The 21,973-nt window shown below is 55.6% G+C and overlaps 1 protein-coding gene across 1 annotated transcript in view; it reads left to right on the top strand.

The window, feature by feature from the left end:
- Positions 1-2,331: 2,331 nt before the first annotated feature.
- The window catches only part of LOC112986873 (hexokinase-1), a 30,445-nt gene continuing 10,803 nt past the window's right edge, over positions 2,332-21,973 (top strand). The window contains exons 1-11 of the mRNA XM_026106391.2: positions 2,332-2,486; positions 5,987-6,149; positions 9,818-9,966; positions 14,395-14,514; positions 15,422-15,517; positions 16,261-16,360; positions 16,438-16,621; positions 18,439-18,594; positions 20,096-20,329; positions 21,202-21,506; positions 21,753-21,901. Coding sequence (XP_025962176.1) covers positions 2,424-2,486; positions 5,987-6,149; positions 9,818-9,966; positions 14,395-14,514; positions 15,422-15,517; positions 16,261-16,360; positions 16,438-16,621; positions 18,439-18,594; positions 20,096-20,329; positions 21,202-21,506; positions 21,753-21,901 — 1,719 coding nt within the window. The 5' untranslated portion in view covers positions 2,332-2,423. The remainder of the gene's footprint in view (positions 2,487-5,986; positions 6,150-9,817; positions 9,967-14,394; positions 14,515-15,421; positions 15,518-16,260; positions 16,361-16,437; positions 16,622-18,438; positions 18,595-20,095; positions 20,330-21,201; positions 21,507-21,752; positions 21,902-21,973) is intronic.

Below are 21,973 nucleotides of genomic sequence, written 5' to 3'. Positions count from 1 at the left end.
TGATGCTTTCTTCTACTTCTCCCTAAGTACCGTAAAGGGAAGGACCTTGCAATGTGGATGATAATTTCTATCATATGCTTAAAAAAGCATCTACAATGCAATTGTTTCCTTATGAAAGTAGAAAGCATTTAGCGATTGTGTGCATCAAAATTATGTAGTGGACACGATTTAAAAAGAAAAAACCTCATGGTATGTAGGAGTCAAATCTAAATTTAGTCTGATGCAGAGTGTTTAATGTTTAATGTAAAAATAGGCAAAGAGCAAGAGAAACACAGGTGTACTGAATTACTTTTATCAGCTGAGACACTCCTGCGTTGCTGAAGCCAGGTGACGGGATCAGAACATGATCAGAATAGCTGCAGGTCACTTCACCTCCAGGAATTTGCCTTAAAGGACAGCAACTTTCGAAAACAGCCTGAATGCCATGCTCAAAAACTGAAGGCAAATCAAATTAATAGCAACGCTCGTTTAGCCATGATGCCTTCTCCCTTAATTGCTGTCAGCTCCAACACGCAAATTACCTCTTGCTTGTGAGTACGCTTTAATTTGTTTGGGGGTTTGTGATGTGCGTGGTTTTTCTTTCATTACGCAGAGCCCCGAGGGCCCCGGCGTACTGACGTTTTGAACTTGGTTATTGCTTTTTGCAGCTAAAGAGAAACGAAAGCAGTTTTTCCTGGTGAGTTTTGAACTACGCTCCAGGACGAGCGGGCGGTGGAGACAAACATCCTCTTAACGATCGGTGTCATGACTGATTCTTGATGCAACACGGCAACGCTTTCATCTCGCTTCTAACTTCGTTTTGGCAAGGGAAGAGAATAACCGTGTCTGTCTCGTGCACGTGCTTAAGGCAGCAGCCGCGTTAAAGCGAAGACCAGCGTTATTCAGACCAGCCTGAGTGCTTCAGACTTCTCAAAGTTTTCGCTGGCTGCCTCAAACGCATTGAAAGCCGAGGGGGGATGGCTGGAATTGCTTTCGCTTGGTCGGAGAGGAGCTTAAAGGAATCGGAGCTTCTCCCGGGTTTTAGCTGGCCGGGCGAGAGCGCCGCGGGAGCGTGGCCGGAGCGGGTCGTGGGCACCGAAGTTCGCGCTCGTTCATGGGAGCGGGCTTGGTGACGTGCTTCCCGCAGGAGAAGGGCATAGAGGTTTTGGCCTGCTCTGGAGCCGATTTATCCAGCGTCAGCTGCTGCATTCAGAAGTGGATTCAGGCTGGCGCGAGCATGGAAAAAGCCTGGGAGGCAGAGGGCTTCCTTCGCGAGGATGCCTAGGTTTGTTTTACTCAGTGAAGCAAAGGTTGAGGGGGGTATAAGGTTACTGCCCCGTGTATTTATAGCAAGCAAACAGCAGAGGAGGAGAAGAGCGGTTTCAGCTGGAGGACGAGGTTTGGCCGGTGACAGATGGCCCGAGCGCAGGCAGGAATAAGCCTCCGCTGGGACTCGCGGCTTTACCAGCAGAGGAGGGGGAGAGGGGCCAAAACGTGCCTTACGTTTCAGTGAAGGCTCGACCGGCTTGTGCAAGGGACCGGGTGGCACAGCTGGACGGGGCCGAGGGACACAGGGGCGGCATGGGACGCGGCGCAGCCCCGCGCGATGCCCGCGTGTCAGCTGGGCACCCGAGCGCTGCACTCGGCTTTCGGAGCCTGTTCCAAAAAGGAGCACCTACTTCTGTACGTGACGCTTTTCATAAGCCCCCAACGCCTGGGAGGGCCTCGTACGATGTACGATGCAGGCCGCAGAGCTAAGGCTGCGGTTCGGCCCGGCTGAGGGTGGCCAAGGGGCGACGCAAGGTGTCTTCCTTGGGCCTCCGCTTGTCGTGGCTGCGGGGGCCGGGACCTGCCTTCAGCCCCACGAGCAGAGCGCCAGCCTCGTCCTCTCCCGCGCTGCCTCTTGCAAGGCGCTTGGGAGGGGCAGTCGCCCTATGGGCTAGATTTAAGCGGGCCCTTCGTCGCCGTGTGCGGGGAGGTCGCGGTGCGAAGGCGGGTAGCGGGGCGCAGCCGCAGCCGCGGAGGGAGGATGCAGGAGGAGGAGGAGGAGGAGGCAGCCTCGGGGCTGGGGCTCGCTCGGCACCGCCCGGCCTCCTCTCTTCTGGCGCTTTCCCAAAGGTTTTCCCAGTGGAGAGGTTGCAGTTTTTGGTTTTTTTAAACTGTTTTATTCCCCCTGCGTCAAAGCAGATGTAAAGGGAGGGGGAGAGAGGCTCCCCCCCCCACCCCTTCGGGAGGCCAAAGCAACGTCTCCGCGGGGCCCGAACCGCCGGCAGCGGAGCCGCAGCGGCGCCGGGGAGGAGGAGGAGAAGGAGGAGGAGGCGGGGGGAGGAAGGGGCGGCGGCGGGGGAGGCGCTGCCAGGCGGCGCGGCCCTCCCGTCCCCTCCCGTCCCCTCCCGTCCCGTCTGGTGCCGCCGCATCCCTGCGTGCGCCCCGCCGCCGGCAGCATGATCGCCGCCCAGCTCCTGGCCTACTACTTCACCGAGCTCAAGGAGGACCAGGTCAAGAAGGTAGGGCCGCCCCTGCTGCTCTTGAGATAGATACACACATATATATATATATATATATTTTTCCGCTGTCGCTGCGCGCCCGCCTGTGGCGGCAGCCCCGGGCCCGGCGGGGCATCCGCGCCGGCCTTGCGCGCTCCTCCGCTGGGGCAGGGCCGCGGAAACGCCCTTTTCTCCCTTATTTATTTCAAGTATTATTTTCGTTGCTGCGAGGGGGGTCCGCGGAGAGCGGCCGCGGGGAGGAGGAGGAGGAGGGGGAGGAAGGTGTCGTGCTGCGGCGCGGGGCCTGGCCGGGGCGGCCGCATCCCCCCCCGGCGCCGGGGGACCGCGCTCCCGGGCGCCTCCCTCGCTGCCGCCGCCGCCGCGGTGGGAAAGGCAGGGATTTTTAACCGTTATCATCATTATTATTAGTTTTTCCGCCGTAGGAGGCTGCTGGCGCGCGGTGGGCGCAGCCCGGCAGCGTTGCAGGAGATGCACGCAGAGCGCGGCCGCTCGCCGCTGCGCGGAGCCTTTTGGGGCCCAATGGGGAAAAAACCCATGGCCAAGGCTGCCGCGCTCCCGCGTTAGCAGGAGCGGGGATGCGCCAGCCCCTCTTCCTCGCCCCCCAGGCCCCTCGCTTTTCCAGACCCCTTCCAGGGCAGCTGGCGGGGGCCGTGCGCGGGGCTCTGCCTCTTGCCCGCTTTGTCCCGCTGTCTGCGCGCGGGCGGACGGATCGCACCAGGCCGCCTCGCCGGCTATATTTAGAAAGCCAAGATAAGCAGGAGGGTACCGCGGGCCGAGGAGCAGGCAGAAAGGCTGCGCCCCAGAGGCTCGGGGGGAGCCCGTGGGCCGGGGGGGCCCTGCGGCGTTCCCGGGCCGGGGGTGTTTACCGGAGGTACCGCACGGTTGCTGCTGCCCCATCGCACGAGAAGCGTTTCGGTCAGGGAGCAGCCAAAGCAGCCTTACGCATCGGTCTGGTTTGGAGGGAAAAGAAAAAGAATTGTTTAAAAACGCCGGCTTGCTGGTTTTGGAGGCCGTCAGGCGCTTTTTTCTGGTTTGCGTTTTTGGGGATGGCGGCCGGGCCGCCCGGCGGGAGGGGGGCCGGGGCCGGGCTGCGTGCCGGCGCGGCGCTGGCATACGTGCGTGCATGGCCGCTTGGCAGGGCCCTGCCTCCCTGCCTGCCTCCCTGCCTGCCTCCCTGCCTGCCTGCCTGCCTGCCTCCCTGCCTCCGCTCGCCGCTTCCGGGAGAGCAGCGCTGGCGGCGATGGCTGCGCCGGGGGCTGCAGGCCGCGGCGTCTCGCAGCATCGCTGCCGTCGTCACCCTCGCCCCCGCCGGGCCTCGGCCGCGGGTCACCTTGAGGGTGCCGCTGCGGGTCGCGGCACGGACGGGAAGGGGTTAAAAGCTTTCTCCCGGGGGTCTGCGCCGCGCCGAGGCCGAAAGAAAATCGGCGGCCCTGCTTCTCCCTGGCCGAGCAGCGGCGGCGGGGGGTCCTTCCCGGGGGATTAGGCCCTGGGGATGCTGCGAGAAATGGCGCTGCTTCCCAGTCGGTTTTGCTGGGATTTAGGCAATCCATTGAGTGTGAGGGGCTTCCCCCTCCACCCTGCTTTTTTGTGGTGCCCCCCCATTTTGCAATTTCTGGAGCATTTGTGGAGATGAGCCCTGGTGGGGGGGGGCATACGGCAGCGGGGGGCCCATCGCCCCTGTGCCTCCCCGGGGCGGCCTTTCCCTGCGAATCCCCCCGCGCCCCCCCCGGCTTCCCCCCGCTCAGCCCCAGCTCCCCGGGCGCGGGGAGGCTCTTGTGGCCCCCGCAGCTCTGCCGCCTCCGGGCCTTGCCCGCTCTCCGCCTCGCACGGGGAAAACGCCTCTGCCCGCGTTACTAAACAGAAAAACCCATTGCGCTGCAGCGTGACGTTTGGGTTCACCTTGAAAGGGGTTTGGCGGAACGGGGTGGAAGAGCGTAGGGCCCGGCACGCGAATGGGAGCGCACCACGAGCCAGCCGGCATCGTGGCTTTTTGGGGCCCGGCCCCATGGGTCGCGGCGACGCGTGCGCGGCTACGGTTTCGCGATGCCGAAGCGGCTTGCTGTAACACGCTCCGGCTCCCGGCGGATCCTCCCGGCGCTCCGAGGCGCGTGGCCGTCCCTGCCCAGCCCCAGCCCCAGCCCCGGCGCAAGGGACGCCGGCGACCTCGGGGCTCGCCGGGGAGGGCTCTGCCCTTGGGAGCCGCCGGCTGCAGGGTTTGGCCGTGCTGCTAAGGGCTGGCCCTGCGTGTTTCCCCACGCGCTGCCGCGGCGGGGGTGGCCGGTGCCGGCGGTGATTTTTCCCCTCCGGCCGCCTGCGAAGGCAGGAGCAGGGCCGCGCCGCCGGCGCGACTACCCCGCTTCCTGCCTGGGAGGGGGGAAAAACCTGTTTTTTTGGAAACTGTAGCTCGCACGGGAGTGATTCTGTTTCCAAGCCAGGCCCGTCCCCCGCGGCGGCGCAGGCGGCGTCTGCATCAGGCAGCGTGTGCCGGGGGCCCGGCCCCTCCGTGCAGCCGCCCTCGCCCTGGGCGCCGGCGGGGTGCCGGCCGCGGCGCCCGCCTAAAACCAGGGCCCCGGCTGGGGACGGCGGCAGCGCCTGCTGCGGGAGCGGCTAAGCGGGCGCAGGTTTTACGGTCGGCTCGGGGCCCCGTCACGCTCTGGGTGTCTGCATCTCCCTCGAGATGTAGCTGGTGGCGTTACTCATCACGTCCTGCCTCGGCCCTGGCGTGCGTACCCTTCGCGTGGGAGTGTTTACGATGGCGTTTGTCACGTAAGATACGGCGTCAGCCCGGAGATACGGGCGCTATCTCGGCTTCCAGAGCGGCAGGCAAGGTGTGGATGGTCTCGGCGCGGAGATGGCCGAGGGTTTAAAACGGGCTCTTCCCATTTCGCTGAGGACGTAAAACACAGGTGGGGTTTTATTTCCGTGGCCTTGCTAAGTCGCGTTTCCCGCAAGCTGTTGCTCCTCCTTATGCTGGAGGTTTGCATAATAGGATGGAAAACAGCGTTAGTGGCCTCGCTGTAAAGCCGCCCCCCTTTTTCCAGGGAGGTGATTCACGTTCCCATCTCGGGAAGCCACAGGGGAGAAGTCAACAGCTTTTAGTCTGACGTCCTGCGTCGAGGAGGAGGACGCTACCCCCCCGCAGCTGAGCTCTGCCGCCCCTGAGCCTGGCTTTGGAGCAGGGGAGGGAAGGTGGTTTGGGACACGGAAATCGCTCCTCAGCCTGGAGAGCAGTGTTGAAACCGCTGCGGCAAATCCTTTGCGCTCCTTGAAGCACCCCGTTGCCCCGTGCTGCCCTCCGTCTCCGTCCCCCGCTTGGTTTTCCCTCTCGCTGGGTTGAAGGAGGCGGCAGCGGGAGCTTGGCCGCGTGGTGCCCGTGGTGGCCGTCCCCGGCTGGGGCCGCGCGCCGTTCTCCCGTCACGCCGCAGTTAAAGAGCGGCACAGCCGCGCTCGTGCCCGCCGGCAGGCCTTCACCGTGCCCCGCTGCCTGTCTTCCTCTCCAGATCGACAAGTACCTTTACGCCATGCGGCTCTCCGACGAAACCCTGATAGACATCATGGCCCGCTTCAGGAGGGAGATGAAGAACGGCCTCTCCCGAGACTTTAACCCCACGGCTACAGTGAAAATGCTTCCCACGTTTGTGAGGTCCATTCCCGACGGATCAGGTAAGGAGCTGAGCGCCTGTTCTCTGCGTTAAACACGGCGTGCTCTGTGGGAAGCCCTCAGAAGCAAGCCAGGGCGCTCCCGAGGATGACAAAGCAGTTTGCTTTCTGGCGAGCGAAGGAAACGTTGCGAGGAGACAACCTCCCTTCCGTCTGCAAACCTGCTCCGACAGATGCCGGAGGGTTTTGCAATTCCGGTGTCAAACCCGCTTCAGTGGCAGCGGAAGAGCCCGTTCCAGCAGTCGGTCCATCAGCAATCAATACGTTTACGTAGGGCTCTGCCTGCCGGCAATCAGTGCTTGCACCCGGGGAGATTTTTTTGGTCTTACAAAGTTCACACTGATGGGATTTAGAGTTTTAATGAACACAGGGGCTTTTAGTCTTTTGCACTTTGACTCAGCCTCTCTTCTCCTTCCTGTCCTCCCACCCTGGGGGGGTGCAACCCCCCCCCCCCCCCAATTGCAGAATTTGAGCCTCCTGGCAACAGGTTTGCTTTGGGTAGTGCAATCTCCTGCAGAGCCTCTTCGGGGCAATTCGGGGAACTTGGAGGCTGCAACATACTGCTTGAAAGCCACTGTGATCACTGACCTTGTAAAAGGGGCATAAAGAGCTCTCAGAAACCAAACAGATGTTGTGTTGGTGTCAGAGATCAAGACTGCCCTTATTTTTGTGTTTATTATTTAGTGGTAACACTGGATTTGCGTTCCAGGTTCAGCATGAGTTGGTTAAGTGTATTTTGGTGCCTGTAACAGATTAAGTCCCTCTTTGCAGCAATTGCCCAGTTATAACTGTGTTACGCAGTTGTTTTTACAGGTTTTGAGTCTCTCTGGAGTTAAGACCAAGGAATCATTGGGTGAAGGAACACTGAGCCTGGTGCTTAGCATCAGTTTGAGCCATCTAGCAGGTGGAAATCTCTGATGGTTCTGCTCTGCCATTGCCTCACGCGGCCTTAACACCAACTGAATTGCAATGCGAATCTGTTTTTAAAAAAAGAAAGAACAAGTTTGAATGCTAATTTCCCTTAATTTAACGCTCTTCGCTGTTATGTCGAAACGTCGTGTTGAAACGTGCTGCCTGTTGAGAAAGGCGGCACCGAGCCGCTGCGCTCCGCCGGCTCGCGGGCAGGTGTTGCGCTGGTGAGATGACCTGCTGCGATACCGCAGGGAGGGCTCTGGCGGGAAATCCCAGCCTTTTTCCTGGCTCACAAATCCCTGTTAGCTTTTTTTTCCCCCCTGTTTGGGTGGAAACGAGAGCAAGCCTGTCCCTGCTGCCCCGGTGGGGCAGGGAAGTCTGAGCGGCGGCGCGGCTGGCCCCGCTGCCCCGCGTAGGGCTGCACGGCGAGGCGTTTGCCTAAAAAAGGTACCGAGCCCTCCCATCCGCCGGGAAGGGCCCAGGCGGTTTCTGCCTTTCGTCCCTCCGTAAAAGCCGAAGGCTTTTTTCCAGCCCGTCTCTCGTTTCCGCCTTGTGAGCTCTGCCCTCCGCGTCTGGTTGTTATTATGAAAGCTGGTTATTCAGAGAAAAATACTGTTGTTTAGTTGCAGATCTCTGTTCCCATACTTTAATAACAAGGAGCCTTTGAGCAGTATTTTTTTGGAGACTGTGGAGATGTTGTTCTTAGCAGGGTTTTTTTTTGCTTCGTTCTGAGTTAATTTGCAAAAGCAGCAAGGTTTTGTCCAGAAGGCCCGAGACAATATCTCACGTTAACTCAAAGTGCTTTTCAAGGATCTTCCTAAATTATCTGTAGCAGTTTTAATGGCACCTTTTTGTTATAAAGCCTGGATTAAATCCTGCTACTTGGGCTTAACTCCTGAAATGCTCTGAAAGAAAACTGTTACTTCGCATATAGCAAACTTTACATTTTAGTTCAGGGCTGTTTTTTCTTTTTAACCAAAAAGGGTAGCTCTCACTAAATTTCTCCTTGCGAGGAGCCTGACTGTGCTGGAAATCAAATGCGCTAATCTGTTAACACGCTGCCAGAGAGGACCTTTCTGAAGTGCGCTGTTTGTCTGGAGTATGTACTAGGGTGCATTTAGGCTTGAAAAAGTGCCATCTGCTCCTGTGTTGATTTTCCATTATTTAGCGGAGGTAACGGCTTATGTTTGACAATTGATACTCTATTATGATAAAGCTTATTCAGGTATTTGGCTTAACGAGACACTTGCGATGGACATTTTTCTTCTGGCCTCCTCACGGTGAGGGAGGCTACAAAGCACTGAATTTTTTTATGCAAAACGTGATACAGGGAACTGCATGCACAGTTTTTAGATGGGATCTCATTTTAAAAGACCATCATATTGGAAGAAAACGATGTTTAAAGCCGCGCTGTTTGGAAACAGATAGGGAAGCACTGCGTGATCTGGATTTTGGCAGACTTGGTAGAGAATCAGCCCTTGTCTAAGGCATCGTGAGATTTGCATTAAGGGTTACGGGCTCACGCTGTGTGTCATGAAGTTTGTTGAGTTTTCTGCGTGGAAGTTGCTGTTCTTTGTGGCTCCTGGAGGCTCATCCGAGTCCAGGCTGATGAGGAAGAAGCCTCCATCGAGAGTTGAAGACAACTGCAGGTAGTTTTGGCCTGTGCGTGGGCCGAATGGTCTCGGAGGCAAGTTTGGGTCTGGAGATCCTAGCAGGTAAATTGCAGACCCAGCACTTTTTTTTGATGGCAACGTGGGGTCAGAGGGCTTTGAGAGCTGAGTCGAAGTCTGAGGTGGCACTTCAACAGCTAGCGGTCTGCTGGACCACTGAAGGTCTTTCCGCACCGAATTTGGATAGAAATGGAAAAACGGTGAAGATGTTGGGAATGGCCTTCCCAAAGCCATCGATTAAACTTGGCAGGAGGGGCGAATGGAAACGAGAGGCCAGGCCGCGCTGTGGGAGGGGGTGGGAGACGGGCAGGACCCAGCAGCAGCGGTGCCGGCTGCGACAAGCACCCCTGGTGAAAGGAAAGCAGCTTGGGCTGCCCGAAGCTCATGGGATTTCTGGGGCAGGCAGAAAGGTGCAAATCGATGGGTAAAAATTCGGGGTGAAGACGAGAAGTGCCTTAAAACTGGGGACGGACGCTGTGCGGACGCGAGCGCCCGTCAAACCTGCAGCGAGGAAGTGCAGCCCGCGTGTGCCGGCCTGTCTGATAAGCGCTGTGTGCCCTGCTTCGCCAGATATCACCTCTTCCTCGGGCTTCAGTGATTGCTCTCTTTGTTTGCTCCCTCCTCGATAAGACGAGGTAGCACCGTGGTCAGCCCCGGCTCAGCAAATACGTTTGCCTTGCTCCGCAGGCAGCAGTGAGAGCGTGACTTGGCGGATAGCTGGGCAGCGTGTGAAACCCTCAGGGAAACTTCATTTTGCTCTCTGTACTCAACATCTTTTCAGCTTGATCCCGAGATCTTTGCCAGCTCGGTCACAAGACCTGGATACGAGCTGTCCACTGCCAGCCCGCTCTCTTTGGACGAGCCCTCGTAGTAGTTATCCTGGTACCGCCGGCGGTCAGCGTTGCCGTTGCACTAACCTCGTGCTGAATGGTAGGGAATTAGCCTGACACTGCAAACGATGCGCTGCAGACAGAAATTACTTGCTCTAAGCTCTCTGCACTTATGTACGTTTGCTTAACATGTACTTGGTGTTTTCCACATGTATGTTGCGTGCAAAGTTTAATCACTTATGTCTTGTTTTCCCCATAGAGAAAGGCGATTTCATTGCACTGGATCTTGGTGGTTCTTATTTTCGGATTCTGCGGGTGAAGGTGTCACACGAGAAAAAGCAGACGGTACAAATGGAAACTGAAATTTATAATACGCCTGAAGACATCATGCATGGCAGTGGGACACGGGTAAGTGCCTTCTCTTTAGGATGCATCTCTAAAGATCAGCTGTTTTTACACTATCATTTAAAAAATAAATGAATAAAACACAAGAATGATCATTCTAATAGTTACGCTTACAATACTGAGAATAAATAAGCAGTAGTTAGTAAGAGAGCATTCAAGAGTACTGCAAGTCTGCTGTTATTGTGTGGGAGACTTTTGGCCGTTAGAAAAAATGTATATTTCTATACTTCTGTAGTAAAGTTACTTGCCACGGATAGGAATGAAGAGCAGGAAAACAACTCAGTTTCTGCGAGTAAGTAGCAAGCCCAGCTCTGCAAAGGGGGTGCTAGATGATGGATAGAAATATTGACGACAGCGCAAGTATCTGTCCTGGCAGCCTGAGGAGCTCAGCATTCGTGAGAAATTACAAGTACATCAAAAACATCACAGGAAGCTGATGGGATGTTTTGGGACAACTTCAGCTTGATTTTTGCTGAATAAATGGTATGGGTTTTTTTAGTCTCCCATTTTCTAACAGTGGAAAACAATATTTGAATCCATTCACTTGGATTTCAGATTTGGTTATTTGGAAGAATTTGTTTTCTTTTTATGATTAAGAAATAGATTACAGTGAGTATTTTAAATACAACTGTGTCCCTGTGTCAGTGTAACACAAAACAGGTAACTTTTATTGTTGGAAAGGACATGTTTTTACACTTTTTTTTTTAAAATGAGGTGCTATTTAAGAATATAAGAGACCTGTAGGAAACTTGCAGTCTGTTTTAAAAGAATGAAAAAAATGGAAAAATGATGTAAAGGGCATTTCTATCCTTAGTATATTTTCTGTAGTCATCTTAATAACCTTAACATTTGTAGGTAATAACCACTGCTACATTCTTATGCAGTAGCGTGCATCATTGCTCCTAAGAAACATTGGTATAAAAATGTTTGTGGTATCTGAACGACAATAATAAAATGCATTCCTCTTAAAGGCTTTTCCTAATGTTATTACTTTGTTATCTGGCCGAAAGAACGTGCAGCAGCTTTCCCACGGAGAGGTTTCGGAGGGGAGCTGAGCCAAGCTGCCTGTCGCAGGCGGAGATAGGGAAATCAGTATTCCCACAAATCAGTATTCCCCTCTCGGCATCGCCAGCTGTACCTGGTGCTCCCTTGCTCTTCCCGCTGCGGGCAGCGGCCTCATCCCGGCGTTTCTCCCTCCGGCTTCTCCAAGGCTGCCCAGCCTTGAGGCCCCAAGTGCCGTTGTGCAGCTGAGCCGTCCTGCTGTTCCTCTTCTGGGAAACTTGCGGAGCAGCCCCCGGATGAGGAAGGGGAAAGGTTTGGGACTCCTGCCCGGATCGAGCTAGCGATGCCGGTTCGAGCGAGCAGCCCGAAAGGCAGGAGGTGAGGAGGCAGGTTTGGGCTCCCGGCAGGGTGAGGAGGAGCGGCGAAGGCAAGCCGGAGAAGCCGGGGAGGGAGCCTGGGGAGACGTCGCATCTCCGTCCTTTCTTGCGCTGACTCTGCGCGTAGATGCATCAGTGCGCTTTGTCTTGATGGTGTGTTACTTTTTAAATATCCAAAGGCAATTTGGCTGTTGGGAAGCAGCAGCACAGAGCTCAGCCTGATAGACTTAGTCATGGCTTTTAGATTAGAGAAGAGGCAGGCAAGGGCGGCTTCCACTTGCCCTGGGGGGAAGAGACGTAGCTTAGACCAGCCTGGTGGAGGTGCAGCCTAGATCATTTCCAGTACTGAAGTACCTGGAAAAGACAGGGAGGATCGTCAGAGTTAGATCTGGGTCCTGAGATGTCCCGTGACAGAAACTAACCACAGCTGAGGTGCTGGCTGTGCCGTCAGGCCTCCCCGGGAAGCGCGAGGGATGCCGGGAGGCACCTGAGCAGGCGGTGGTTTGGTCCTGAGGACTCCGACGTCCCTCATCCAGGTTCTCCTGAAGCTGCGAGCCAGATTAGTGCAATACTTGGAGCGAACCTCCTGCGCGGTGTAGGTTACTAATGTGCTTTTCAGCAAGCTGTGGCATTAACTTCGGTGAGTTATACGCTTAAAATCCTAAGACATAATCAGCTTATTGGAGGGATCATGAATTATGACTTCATGCCTCGCTGGCACAGTTCGTTTCGATATTTTCCACTCCGTTGCGTTCAAACATCTATTTTTGTGCACCTGTCAGGCTGGAGCAGCCTTCTGCGACTCCCTGCTGAAGTCGAGGGCAGAACTCCTGTTGACTTCGGCAGTAGGATAGCGGGTCTGAACTTTGTAAGAGGTCTTCCTCATCAACGCGGAGAACGGCAGCGCATTTAAGGCTTGATTTATGGGTTGCTTTTTGTGTTCTGCAGCCCCTGCAGGTGGGCGTCAGATTTGGAGCTGCTCTCCTGCTTCCTAGCTGCGGTTTCCTCGCCCCTGCAGTTCTTGGTAGCTTCCCTAGCCAGGCGACCGCATCCGAACTCGGATCTTCAGACGCTTGCCAAAGTTCGCTGGCCCCCAGCCAAACGAATCCGTACAGAAACTTTTTGGAGTCAGAGCCGAACAGGCAATATCGCGACCGGAGGAATTAATGAAGCCTGATGTTTTATCGCTCAGTGTCTCGTGGTTGGATCCTTTCGGGCCCTTAGAAGTGTAAATTTTGGTTGCTTCCCTCTCGGCTGGGGTGTTCGTTGTGTCCACTGGCGTTCGGCAGTGTAGCTGAGCTCACGCCGTTGCCTGCCGCGCGGTGCCCGGGAGCGGGCAGCGATTTGGGCTCCTCCTCCATCTGCCTGCGCTGTTTTAATGAAATCTGCAGGAACCGCGTAGCATTGCCTCTCCCGGCCTGGCCGATTCGAGGTTTGGGTATTATTGTGGGCATTGCACGTACAGATGCTTTCTTGAGTCTCCTTAGGAGCTAACTAAAACTCATGGTAGCAAAATCAATAAATGCGCCTCTCTTTCTTTCCTCCTTTTAAGCAGTGTCGTCTTGCTGTGCTTTATTAAATAAAAAAGGTTCAGCAGGACTGTACAGCATCGGCTGGACGCCGCTACTGCAATGCCGCGGACGTGGCTAATGGTTAACTCGCTCTGCCCGTGCGGCGGAGGGCCGGGCACGCGCCGTGCTCCCCGCGGAGCGCTCCCCACGCCTGACGAGTCCGCCGGGGGGGTTTTGGAGCAAAACTTGTGCCTCCTGGCCCCTCCGTTGCCGCCCGGTTTGCAGTTGGCCCCTGGTGAACATCCGTAGTCCTGGTGGCAGCTGAAGGTTTAGCAGGATTGAGCGTTCAGCAAGATGGAAAACTTGTCAGAAATGTATAATCCTGTCGCTGCTGTGCTCCTCTTGGAGAGAGCGTTGTATTTTATCGCTTAGCTAAAATTCTCCTTTTGGCTGAGAATAGTGGAATAGCTGAAAACGGCATTACAGAAGTGCAGTGTATATTCTTTTCCCGACCTTTTCCGCTGTGCCCGCTCAGCGAAATGTCCCTGATTTGCCTGGAGCGATGAATGGCAGCGTTTCCCCTGGGAAACCGCTGTAATTGGGCTTAATCAAATTTGATCTCGTTTCAGGAATGGGTTTAAATGTGTTCTGTTAAACATTACTGTTGCACGTGCTGCTTCTTGACCTGCCTCAAACAGGGAAATACTGCTTTTCAGGCTCAGGATTGCTGCAGTCTGTCCGCAGTGGTTTTCTGTCCCTCTGAGATTGTGTAAATCGCTCTGAATGAAGCTGGGAGAGCTCACTGCGACCAGCAGCCGGGACAGATGCCTGTTTGTGCTCCTCCCAGTTGTCCCAGTTATCCCCACTGTGCTGGGCAGTTTTCCTGGCTTCTGCCTGCCGAAGCTGCAGATGGATTTTTTTTTCAGGGAGCTGAAATGTGAAGTTATCTTCTGGGGCAAGAGGAGACTTGGTAATCGGTTTAACGTCCGTTTGCAGTGTTGGTCAGTTCAGGGCAGGTCTGGCTTTTCGGTACCAGTGTGTACCTGTGCGTCTGTGGTGTTTTGGTGGACAGGGCTTGATCCCTGCCTCGGGACCGGCTTTGAGGTGTTTTTCTCTTCTGCTTCTTTGTGAAAGTGCTTAGCCTCGCGTGGGATCCAATCCCTCACACTCTTTTAAGATACGTCGTCCTGTTAGCGGAAGGTTAAAAGAATATTTTGTTCTCCCCAGTGTCAAGCAGAAGGATTATGGCAGGTAGGAGAGTCACGTGCCACTTGTTCCAGGAAAAGCATTTTTATACCGCTGTAAAAGACGCCGTGCAGAATTAGATGCATTAAAGAACAACTGGTTTTGTAACTTATTAATTACTAAGGCATTAATATACAGTGCCACAGAGCTCGGTCATTTACATGTCTTGAAAAATTTGGAGCAGGTATGTCCCCCGCTTCCCCCACCCCGTGCAGTTTTCATACGCAGTTTGAAATCTTCTCTCCCCTAAGCTGTATCTCGATTCATGGCTGTTCTGCGTTTTCCCTTTTTTGTAGCTTTTTGATCACGTTGCTGAATGCCTGGGAGACTTTATGGAGAAACAACAGATCAAAGACAAGAAGTTGCCAGTCGGGTTTACGTTTTCTTTCCCGTGCCGGCAATCCAAGCTGGATGAGGTAAGGACATGTCGCAGTTTTCCTAACAGGCAAAAGAGCTGCCGCGTTATTAAAGCGCGGCTCTGACAGCAGCGTCCCAGAAAGGCGGCGTTCTGGGGAATAAATGAGTGGTTTGTGTCACTGTGAGGCTTGGAGGAGCTGATTCACAGGTGACGCTGAAGCACCGACTGTTTCGTGCCGGCTCTGCGTGGGAGCCTCGGCGTCACGGTTTACGGTGTAAACACGGTAGTGGTTTTGCCAGGCTGTTACAACGCCTTTCCCCCCCTCAGCAGGCTGTAACTGGAAAAGATCCAGCCCAGCGGCGTTCGCTCAGGTCTCGTTGCACTCGCTGGGTGCAGGTCTAACTATATAGCATGTTTTGATTTTTAGGTATGTACCTAGTCAGTCAGATGCTAAATTTTCAGCGAGCACTGGCAGTTCGCTTTTTGCACACGTACACACACACACACACGTATATATTTAAGGGTTGTAGCCCTTGCTCCACTTGCAGTGTTTGCCTTAACCCGTGAACGCCGTCCCAGGGTGAAACGGGCCCCGGCGACGGTGCCGGGCGGCCTCCCGCTCCTGCAGGCGCCCTGTCCCTTCCCTTGGGGCTTTTTCCGGGAGCAGCCAATTTCCGCGGCCCCAAAGGATTCAGTGGTTTTCCAAGAAAAGCTGTTGAGGAGTAAGAGGAAGGAGAGTGGGCGGAAGAGAGAAACGGGAACAAAATGCTTTCTGGCAAGGGAGAGGGAAAAACGCTTCCCATCTCTCCAGCGACTGCTGATGAGGATCAGGGACCGTCAGTCGTCCAGGTTGGATTGGTAGGTCACGGCAGGAGAGAGACCTGAGGATGCATTTGAAGTACAAAAGTCTTGTTTTTAGAGAGAAAGAGTGAAGTCGCGGCTGTGTGGCTCTGCTCTTTCCTCAGGGCATCCTCATCACCTGGACGAAGCGCTTCAAAGCGAGCGGCGTGGAGGGAGCTGACGTGGTGAAGCTGCTGAACCGGGCCATCAAGAAGCGGGGGGTGAGCCGTGCTTCCTTCTCGTTTCGTCCCACGTCCGAGCAAGCTGGCGTGCTGCTTGGCCGCAGGCCCCGTGGGTCTGCCGTGGGCTTTTAAGGGGACTTTTAAGCAAGCCTGAGCCTGACCGTCAGCAAGCAGCGTTACTGTGGTCCCTCACTGCGTCAGGCTTGGGGGCAGGCGGAGTAACGCGCCAAAGCACCTGGAAAGGAAGGATTGCAGATCGCTTTGATAGTCTTTAATTGCATTATTTGCTTAAATGCTCCTATTAAAATCTTCGCTTGAAGTAAACATCCCAGATGTTTTAAGTGAATTCCAAGAGAAATAGGCACCTCGGGAATACTATCTAGACTGATTTCTCAAAAAACTGTATCAAATTGCTCCATGATCTTTTAATTGCACAGCTCCTCCCTCTCTCATGCATGCACCTTTCTCTTTTTTCCCTCTTCTAAGGATGTTTACGTGGCAGCAGGGCCTTTGCTCTCTGCAGCCTACTCTGCTGCTGCTGCTGCTGTTCACGGCTTGCCTGGTGCATTAACCTGCTCTCGGTATTCTTGGGCACGGGATAGGCATTGACAGACAGAGCAGATGATATTTTTTAAAAAAAAAAAGCTGCTGTGGTATTTAGACATATAATTTATCTGCCGTTACTGGGGAAACCGGTGGGTATGAGCAGGGCTGGTGATAAGCACGAGTGGTGTTTTCCGGAGAAGCCAGGTGGTACAGGCGATGCTGTGTTCCCCCGTCAGGACTACGACGCGGATATCATGGCAGTGGTGAACGACACCGTCGGGACCATGATGACCTGCGGTTTTGACGACCAGCGTTGCGAAGTTGGCCTGATCATTGGTAACGCACATGGCTGCTGCAGCGTGCGCGCGGCTTGTTGCTTTGGGCGGCCTGTTCCTGACGTCCTCTCCCTAAAGGCACGGGCACCAACGCCTGCTACATGGAGGAGATGAGGCACATCGACCTGGTGGAGGGCGACGAGGGGAGGATGTGCATTAACACGGAGTGGGGGGCCTTCGGGGACGACGGCTCCCTGGAAGATATCAGGACCGAGTTCGACCGCGAGATCGACCGTGGCTCCCTCAATCCCGGAAAACAGCTGTAAGCGAGGCTTTTATTTGCGAGCTTTGCGGCTGATGTGCGGTGTGATCTAGGCGAAGGGCCAGAGCAGCCCGGAGCGGTGGCTGAGGACCGCCCGGAGCTGCCCGCCTGGAAGAGGACAGGGGCTCCCCTGGGCCCTGAGCAGTTTGCTCTTTGCTTCGGCGTTGCACCGCTAGCAGCTGCTGAAGCAGAGCGGACCTTCCCCGGGAAGTGCGGGATCTGGCCAGGGTTATAAACCTCTCCATTAGGGCTACGGGTATTTACTTTGTCGGCTTCGGTTCACAGCTTATCGCCGTACTTCTCGCCTGAGCCAGGTGATTAAAATTAACTCAGGCTTGTTTGTTATCTTAATTATTGCGCTGAACAGGGCAGGAGAGCAAACTCTGAGGCAGAGCGGCCACCTTGCAAGGTCCCATTGGCGTCCCAGGCTGCCTGTGTTATCTCGGATCTTGTCTCAGATTTGCACTTGGTTCGTTCGGTAGTTCAGATGCATCTTGTCTTCAGAGTCGTGATTTGTTTCCACACACTCACGATTTATTTCCCATCAGCTCCAGCCCTGTCCTGCTCCTGCTTTTTAAGCAGGTCTCGAGCCCTCGCGCAGTCCAGCCACGGCTCAGATGTCTGTAGCGTTTCTGATCTCACTGGTGCCTTGTCAGGGTTGGTTTTTTCTTTTCTTTTCTTTTTTCTTTTCCCTTTCGCCTTGCACGGCAGCGTTGGGGGAGCTGAGGGAGGCCGGAGCTGAAGGTCAGAGGGGCTCGTTTTGAAGCGCTGGGCCGGGGAGCGGTCCCCTTGCAGAGCCAGGTCCCAGGGCGCGGCAGTGCGTTCAAAGCCGGCGGAGGAAGGCAGGCCCAGCGCACGCGGTGCCGGGGAAAACCCAGGAGGAGCTGGGGGAGTCTGAGGAGGAGGAGGACGAACACGGTGACAGCCCTCACGTAGCTCAAGGGATCTGCAAAAAGGAAAGGGACGTGCTGCTCGCTGAGGATGGGACAAGCAGCTCTTCCTCAGGAGCAGCAGCAGGTTTGGTGAGATGTGAGGACAGACTGTTCAGTGTCGAGGGTAAGGCAGCGCTGGAGGAGGGTGGCCGTGCCACCTCCATCCTGGGAGCCTGTTAAGGACAGGTTGGACAAAGGTCTGGTGCTGGCGAGCGTGTCTAGCGTTGACCACGGGGATAGAGGATAGAGTAGAAAACCCGCGAGTCCCTCCCATCCTCACTTTCTGTGGTTTGGGGAACGTCTTGCATTACTGAAGAAAGTCCAAAGTCACCTTTGCTTGTGGAGGCAGTGAAAACGAGAGGGGGAGTGCGAGAAGGCGCAGCAGACAGATGGATGCCAGCTGGAAACGAGTATTTGCTTGATTTAATTCATTCCGCGCTTTAATTTATTAAAGATGTTCTTGCTTCCTTTGTGACTGCCTTCCAGTTGTTTGATCAGTGCTGTTAAAAAATAAATAAATAAAAAGGGCATAAATGCCTCCCGCTTGCTGGTTCCAAGGCTGTTCCCGTCCTGTGCAGCGAGGCCTTGCGTTGTGCTCGCCTGAGCCCTTCCTGGCGCGGAGGCCCTGGCGCTGCGGCAGCAGTGCGCTCGGCTTGTCTGCAAGAGCAAGCGGGGCCCCTTGGCAGGACGGCCCTGGGCAGGGCCACCAAAGCCACAGCAGCTCAGCCTTCCTCAGCGTGTAGGTGCAGTTTCTGGCTCCCAGGAGGTGAGCGTGTTTTCCAGTCCTTGCTCCCTTTCCGCTTGCTCTTTGAATTCAGCGTTCGAAGGATGTTTTGAGTAAGACCAGAGTTTGCCCGCGGTGACTGCTGCTGTCTTTCCCGGCAGGTTTGAGAAGATGGTGAGCGGGCTGTACATGGGGGAGCTGGTCAGGCTCATCCTGGTGAAGATGGCCAAGGAGGGGCTGCTCTTTGAGGGGAGAATCACCCCTGAGCTTCTGACCAAAGGGAAGTTTGAGACGAAGCACGTTTCTGCCATAGAAAAGTGAGTACCTCGCCCTTTTTCCCCCCCAGTAATGGCTCTGCATGTTCATCTTCTGGTGCCCCCTTTATGGGGAACACGCTGTGCTGAGGGCGGTTGCCACCGTGGCCCACCTGAGCCCAGCAGCACCCTCTCCTCCGGGCCGCGAAGGCAGGCTTTGGCCACGCGCTGGTGGTGGAATTGCCCTTTTCCTGGGATTTACTGCCGGTAAAAGCCTGCCGTGGGGTGGGAGCGGCTGTGAAGCCCGAGGCTGAGCCTGCCTGCGGGGACACCAGCCTCCCTGTCCGTGCGCCTGATGTCCCTGCGCTGCCACTAAGCGCGGGAATGAATTGGCTGAGGGCCTCCTCGAGATGCTTGTGTTGCTCCTGGCCGTCTCCACGAGATCGCCGGGCAGGGAGAAAATACGAGTGACAAAGAAGCCGGAGCGCTCGGCCTCGGCGGCGGCAGCGGTGGTGGGTGCTACGTGCTGGCCTCCCAGCTGTGTGCTAGCTGGTTTGTTGCAGCACCGCTGCCCTCTCGCTCAGCGCTTGCTGGCTTTTAAAATTCACATCACTGGGGTTGCTTGCGCTGTGTCCATCAGGCCAACTGTGCCTTTGGAAAAGCTCCTGTTTTCTGTGCGCGTGTGGAGGCAGCGTTGGCCGAGTGCAAGGCCCAGGGGACAGCCAGCATCTCCGACAGGCCTGTTGTGCCCTGCCTTGTACTCGTACCCCTGCAGACTGCTTTTCTAAGCAGCTTTCCACTAAACGTGTGGATCCATCCGTCTTAACCACAGAGGTCTGGGTGGAGCTGACGCAATGTTGAACGACGGTGAGAAAAGAGGGGTGGAAATTGGCCAGGGACTTGGGTTACTGAGAGCAAAATCTGACCTGAGATTCCACCGCACACCCCAAAGAGCACCTTGGTTATAAGTCTGCGGCAGTTCCCAATTTCTGTCTGTCGCTGGTGAGATGCAAGAGCCCTTAACTACGCTCCACACATCCTTTTAGGACTGACGAGATATGCCCACCGCGTTTTCTCTTGAACGTGACCGAGCTGGGTGTGGGGGGAGCTCCCTCAGAGGCTTTGCGCTCAGGCTGGGTGCTAACGTGGGAAACCTCGGTACAAGGGGCAAACAGTCAGCGAGGCTGTAAAAGTCTGAAAAGAGACCCATTAGATCACTTGGGCAGCTTTGGGTCTGGGTTTTGTTCTTCACGCTGCGCTTAATTTATCGAGACATGCAAGCATGCGAGTGTGGGATTAGCTGTAGGCTCAGGACCTCGCTGGCACTTCCAGCTCCGGCACGGAGGAGCTGTTTGGGGTTCACAGCATCAGCATGATGAAAATGCATTTAATTTCCCCAGTCTGTAGAAGTGCTCGGAGGGGTCGTTGCTGATTTCTCTCTAACGCCCTTCTCAAACCCTCCGTGGTGCTGCCATGCGTGGGACCACCTGTGGTCGGACGTGCCTCAGTTCTGCTTTTCATAGCTTTCCCCCCTAAAGCGCGCTGCGAAACCCTCCCTCCGCAGGAGCAAAGAAGGCCTGAGCAAAGCCAAAGACATCTTAACCCGCCTGGGCGTGGAGCCGTCGCACGAGGACTGCGTGGCCGTCCAGCACGTCTGCACCATCGTGTCCTTCCGCTCGGCCAACCTGGTGGCCGCCACGCTGGGGGCCATCCTCTGCCAGCTGCGCGACAACAAGGGGGTCGGCCGGCTCCGCACCACCGTGGGGGTGGACGGCTCCCTCTACAAGATGCACCCGCAGTGAGTCCCGCGCGGCTCGGCAGACCTCCGGGCGGGGGGCCGCTTTGAGCAGAGCGTGCCCGCGGGCTGGGCTTTCAGGAGACCTTCGTCAACGCGGCCCCATCGCTGTTTGCGGTTTAAGCTCAGTTGTTTTGAAAACGGCCGTGTTTAACACCGTTTTGCAGTTTTGCTGAAGATCCTCTTGGAAAAATTGGTGCTTACGTTCCCATGCCTTTTAAAAAGGTCTAGCTTGGTCTTTCCCCCCCTTTTTTGAAAGCTACTTTTTTAACCAAAGAGTTGTTCAGGTTTATGTAAAGTTCGAGGAGGAAGTTGAGCCCTTTTGCATGGGGTTATCCCAGCAACCTGCTTGGCGAGAGTTTTGGTGTCACAAATGCCGCAGCCGCCCTGGCCCCTAGTCCTGCCGGCCTTCGGGAGCAGCTGCTGGCCTCCGCCTGCTCGGGGGGGGCTCGGGCACAAGTGTTGCCCAGGTCAGAAAAAGGGAATCGAGGAAATGGGCAGTGTGCAGGTCTGATGACGAAATGAAAACGAGCCAGTTTTCGGTCTCGTCTGTAGGATTTATCCGTAGGTACGTGGAGCGGGGGGAGCACACAGCGCGCAGGACAGACCTTGGTATTGGCGCTGGCTGGGAGGGCTGAGCGTTTTGTGGGGGAAGCTTTTGAAAAAAAAAGCAATTTTATTTTCAGCTTGTCGCTCTTTGGTTGAAAAAGGCGGGTGTTGGCAGAAGCGGGAGCGCAGCCCAAAGGCACCCCGTGTGCCTCGCGGGGGCCGGGCTGCTCCCCAAGCTCGGCGCTCCTCGCCCTCCTCGCGCCGTTTGGCCGCGTCGGCGCTGGAGGACGCGGGGCGGTGGGCTCGCAAGCGTCCCTTCCCCGCAGGTACGCCCGGCGCTTGCACAAGACCACCCGGCGCTTGGTGCCCGACTCGGACGTGCGGTTCCTGCTGTCGGAGAGCGGCAGCGGGAAGGGGGCGGCCATGGTGACGGCGGTGGCTTACCGGCTGTCGGAGCAGCACCGGCTCATCGACGAGACCCTGGCCGAGTTCAAGCTCACGCACGAGCAGCTGCTGCAGGTGAAGAAGAGGATGAGGACGGAGATGGAAGCGGGGCTGAGGAAGAAGACCCACGAGACCGCCAAAGTGAAAATGCTGCCCACCTTCGTCCGCAGCACGCCGGATGGGACAGGTAGACCCTGGGCAGCGCTTGGCTTTCCAGCGCGGCTGACCACGTTTGTCCTTTTTCTGAAGGAGCTATGGTGTGGGCCCTCTTTCCCTCGTTAATTAAAAAAAGGGGAAGGAAAGAAAAAGGTCTGGAATAAACAGAGCAGCACCTAAAATCTCCATGTGATAGGCACCTTCACCTTCTGGGGAGAAGTGGACCTCTTTTTCTAGATTGCATTTATCCTATTCTTTTACCCCTATTCTTTTACAGAGAACGGAGACTTTCTGGCACTTGACCTTGGAGGAACCAACTTCAGAGTTTTGCTGGTGAAAATCCGCAGCGGTAAAAGGAGAACGGTAGAAATGCACAATAAGATATACGCCATTCCTATAGAAGTGATGCAGGGCACAGGAGAAGAGGTGAGTTTGTGTGCTCCCCTTCTGCAGCATTGCCACTTCTTAAGTACACACTTAAGTGTAACATGTACAAAC

The sequence above is a fragment of the Dromaius novaehollandiae genome, chromosome 6 (genome assembly GCF_036370855.1).
Source record: "Dromaius novaehollandiae isolate bDroNov1 chromosome 6, bDroNov1.hap1, whole genome shotgun sequence".
Taxonomy (NCBI): Eukaryota; Metazoa; Chordata; class Aves; order Casuariiformes; family Dromaiidae; genus Dromaius; species Dromaius novaehollandiae.
This window is presented reverse-complemented; position numbering and strand designations above follow the sequence as displayed.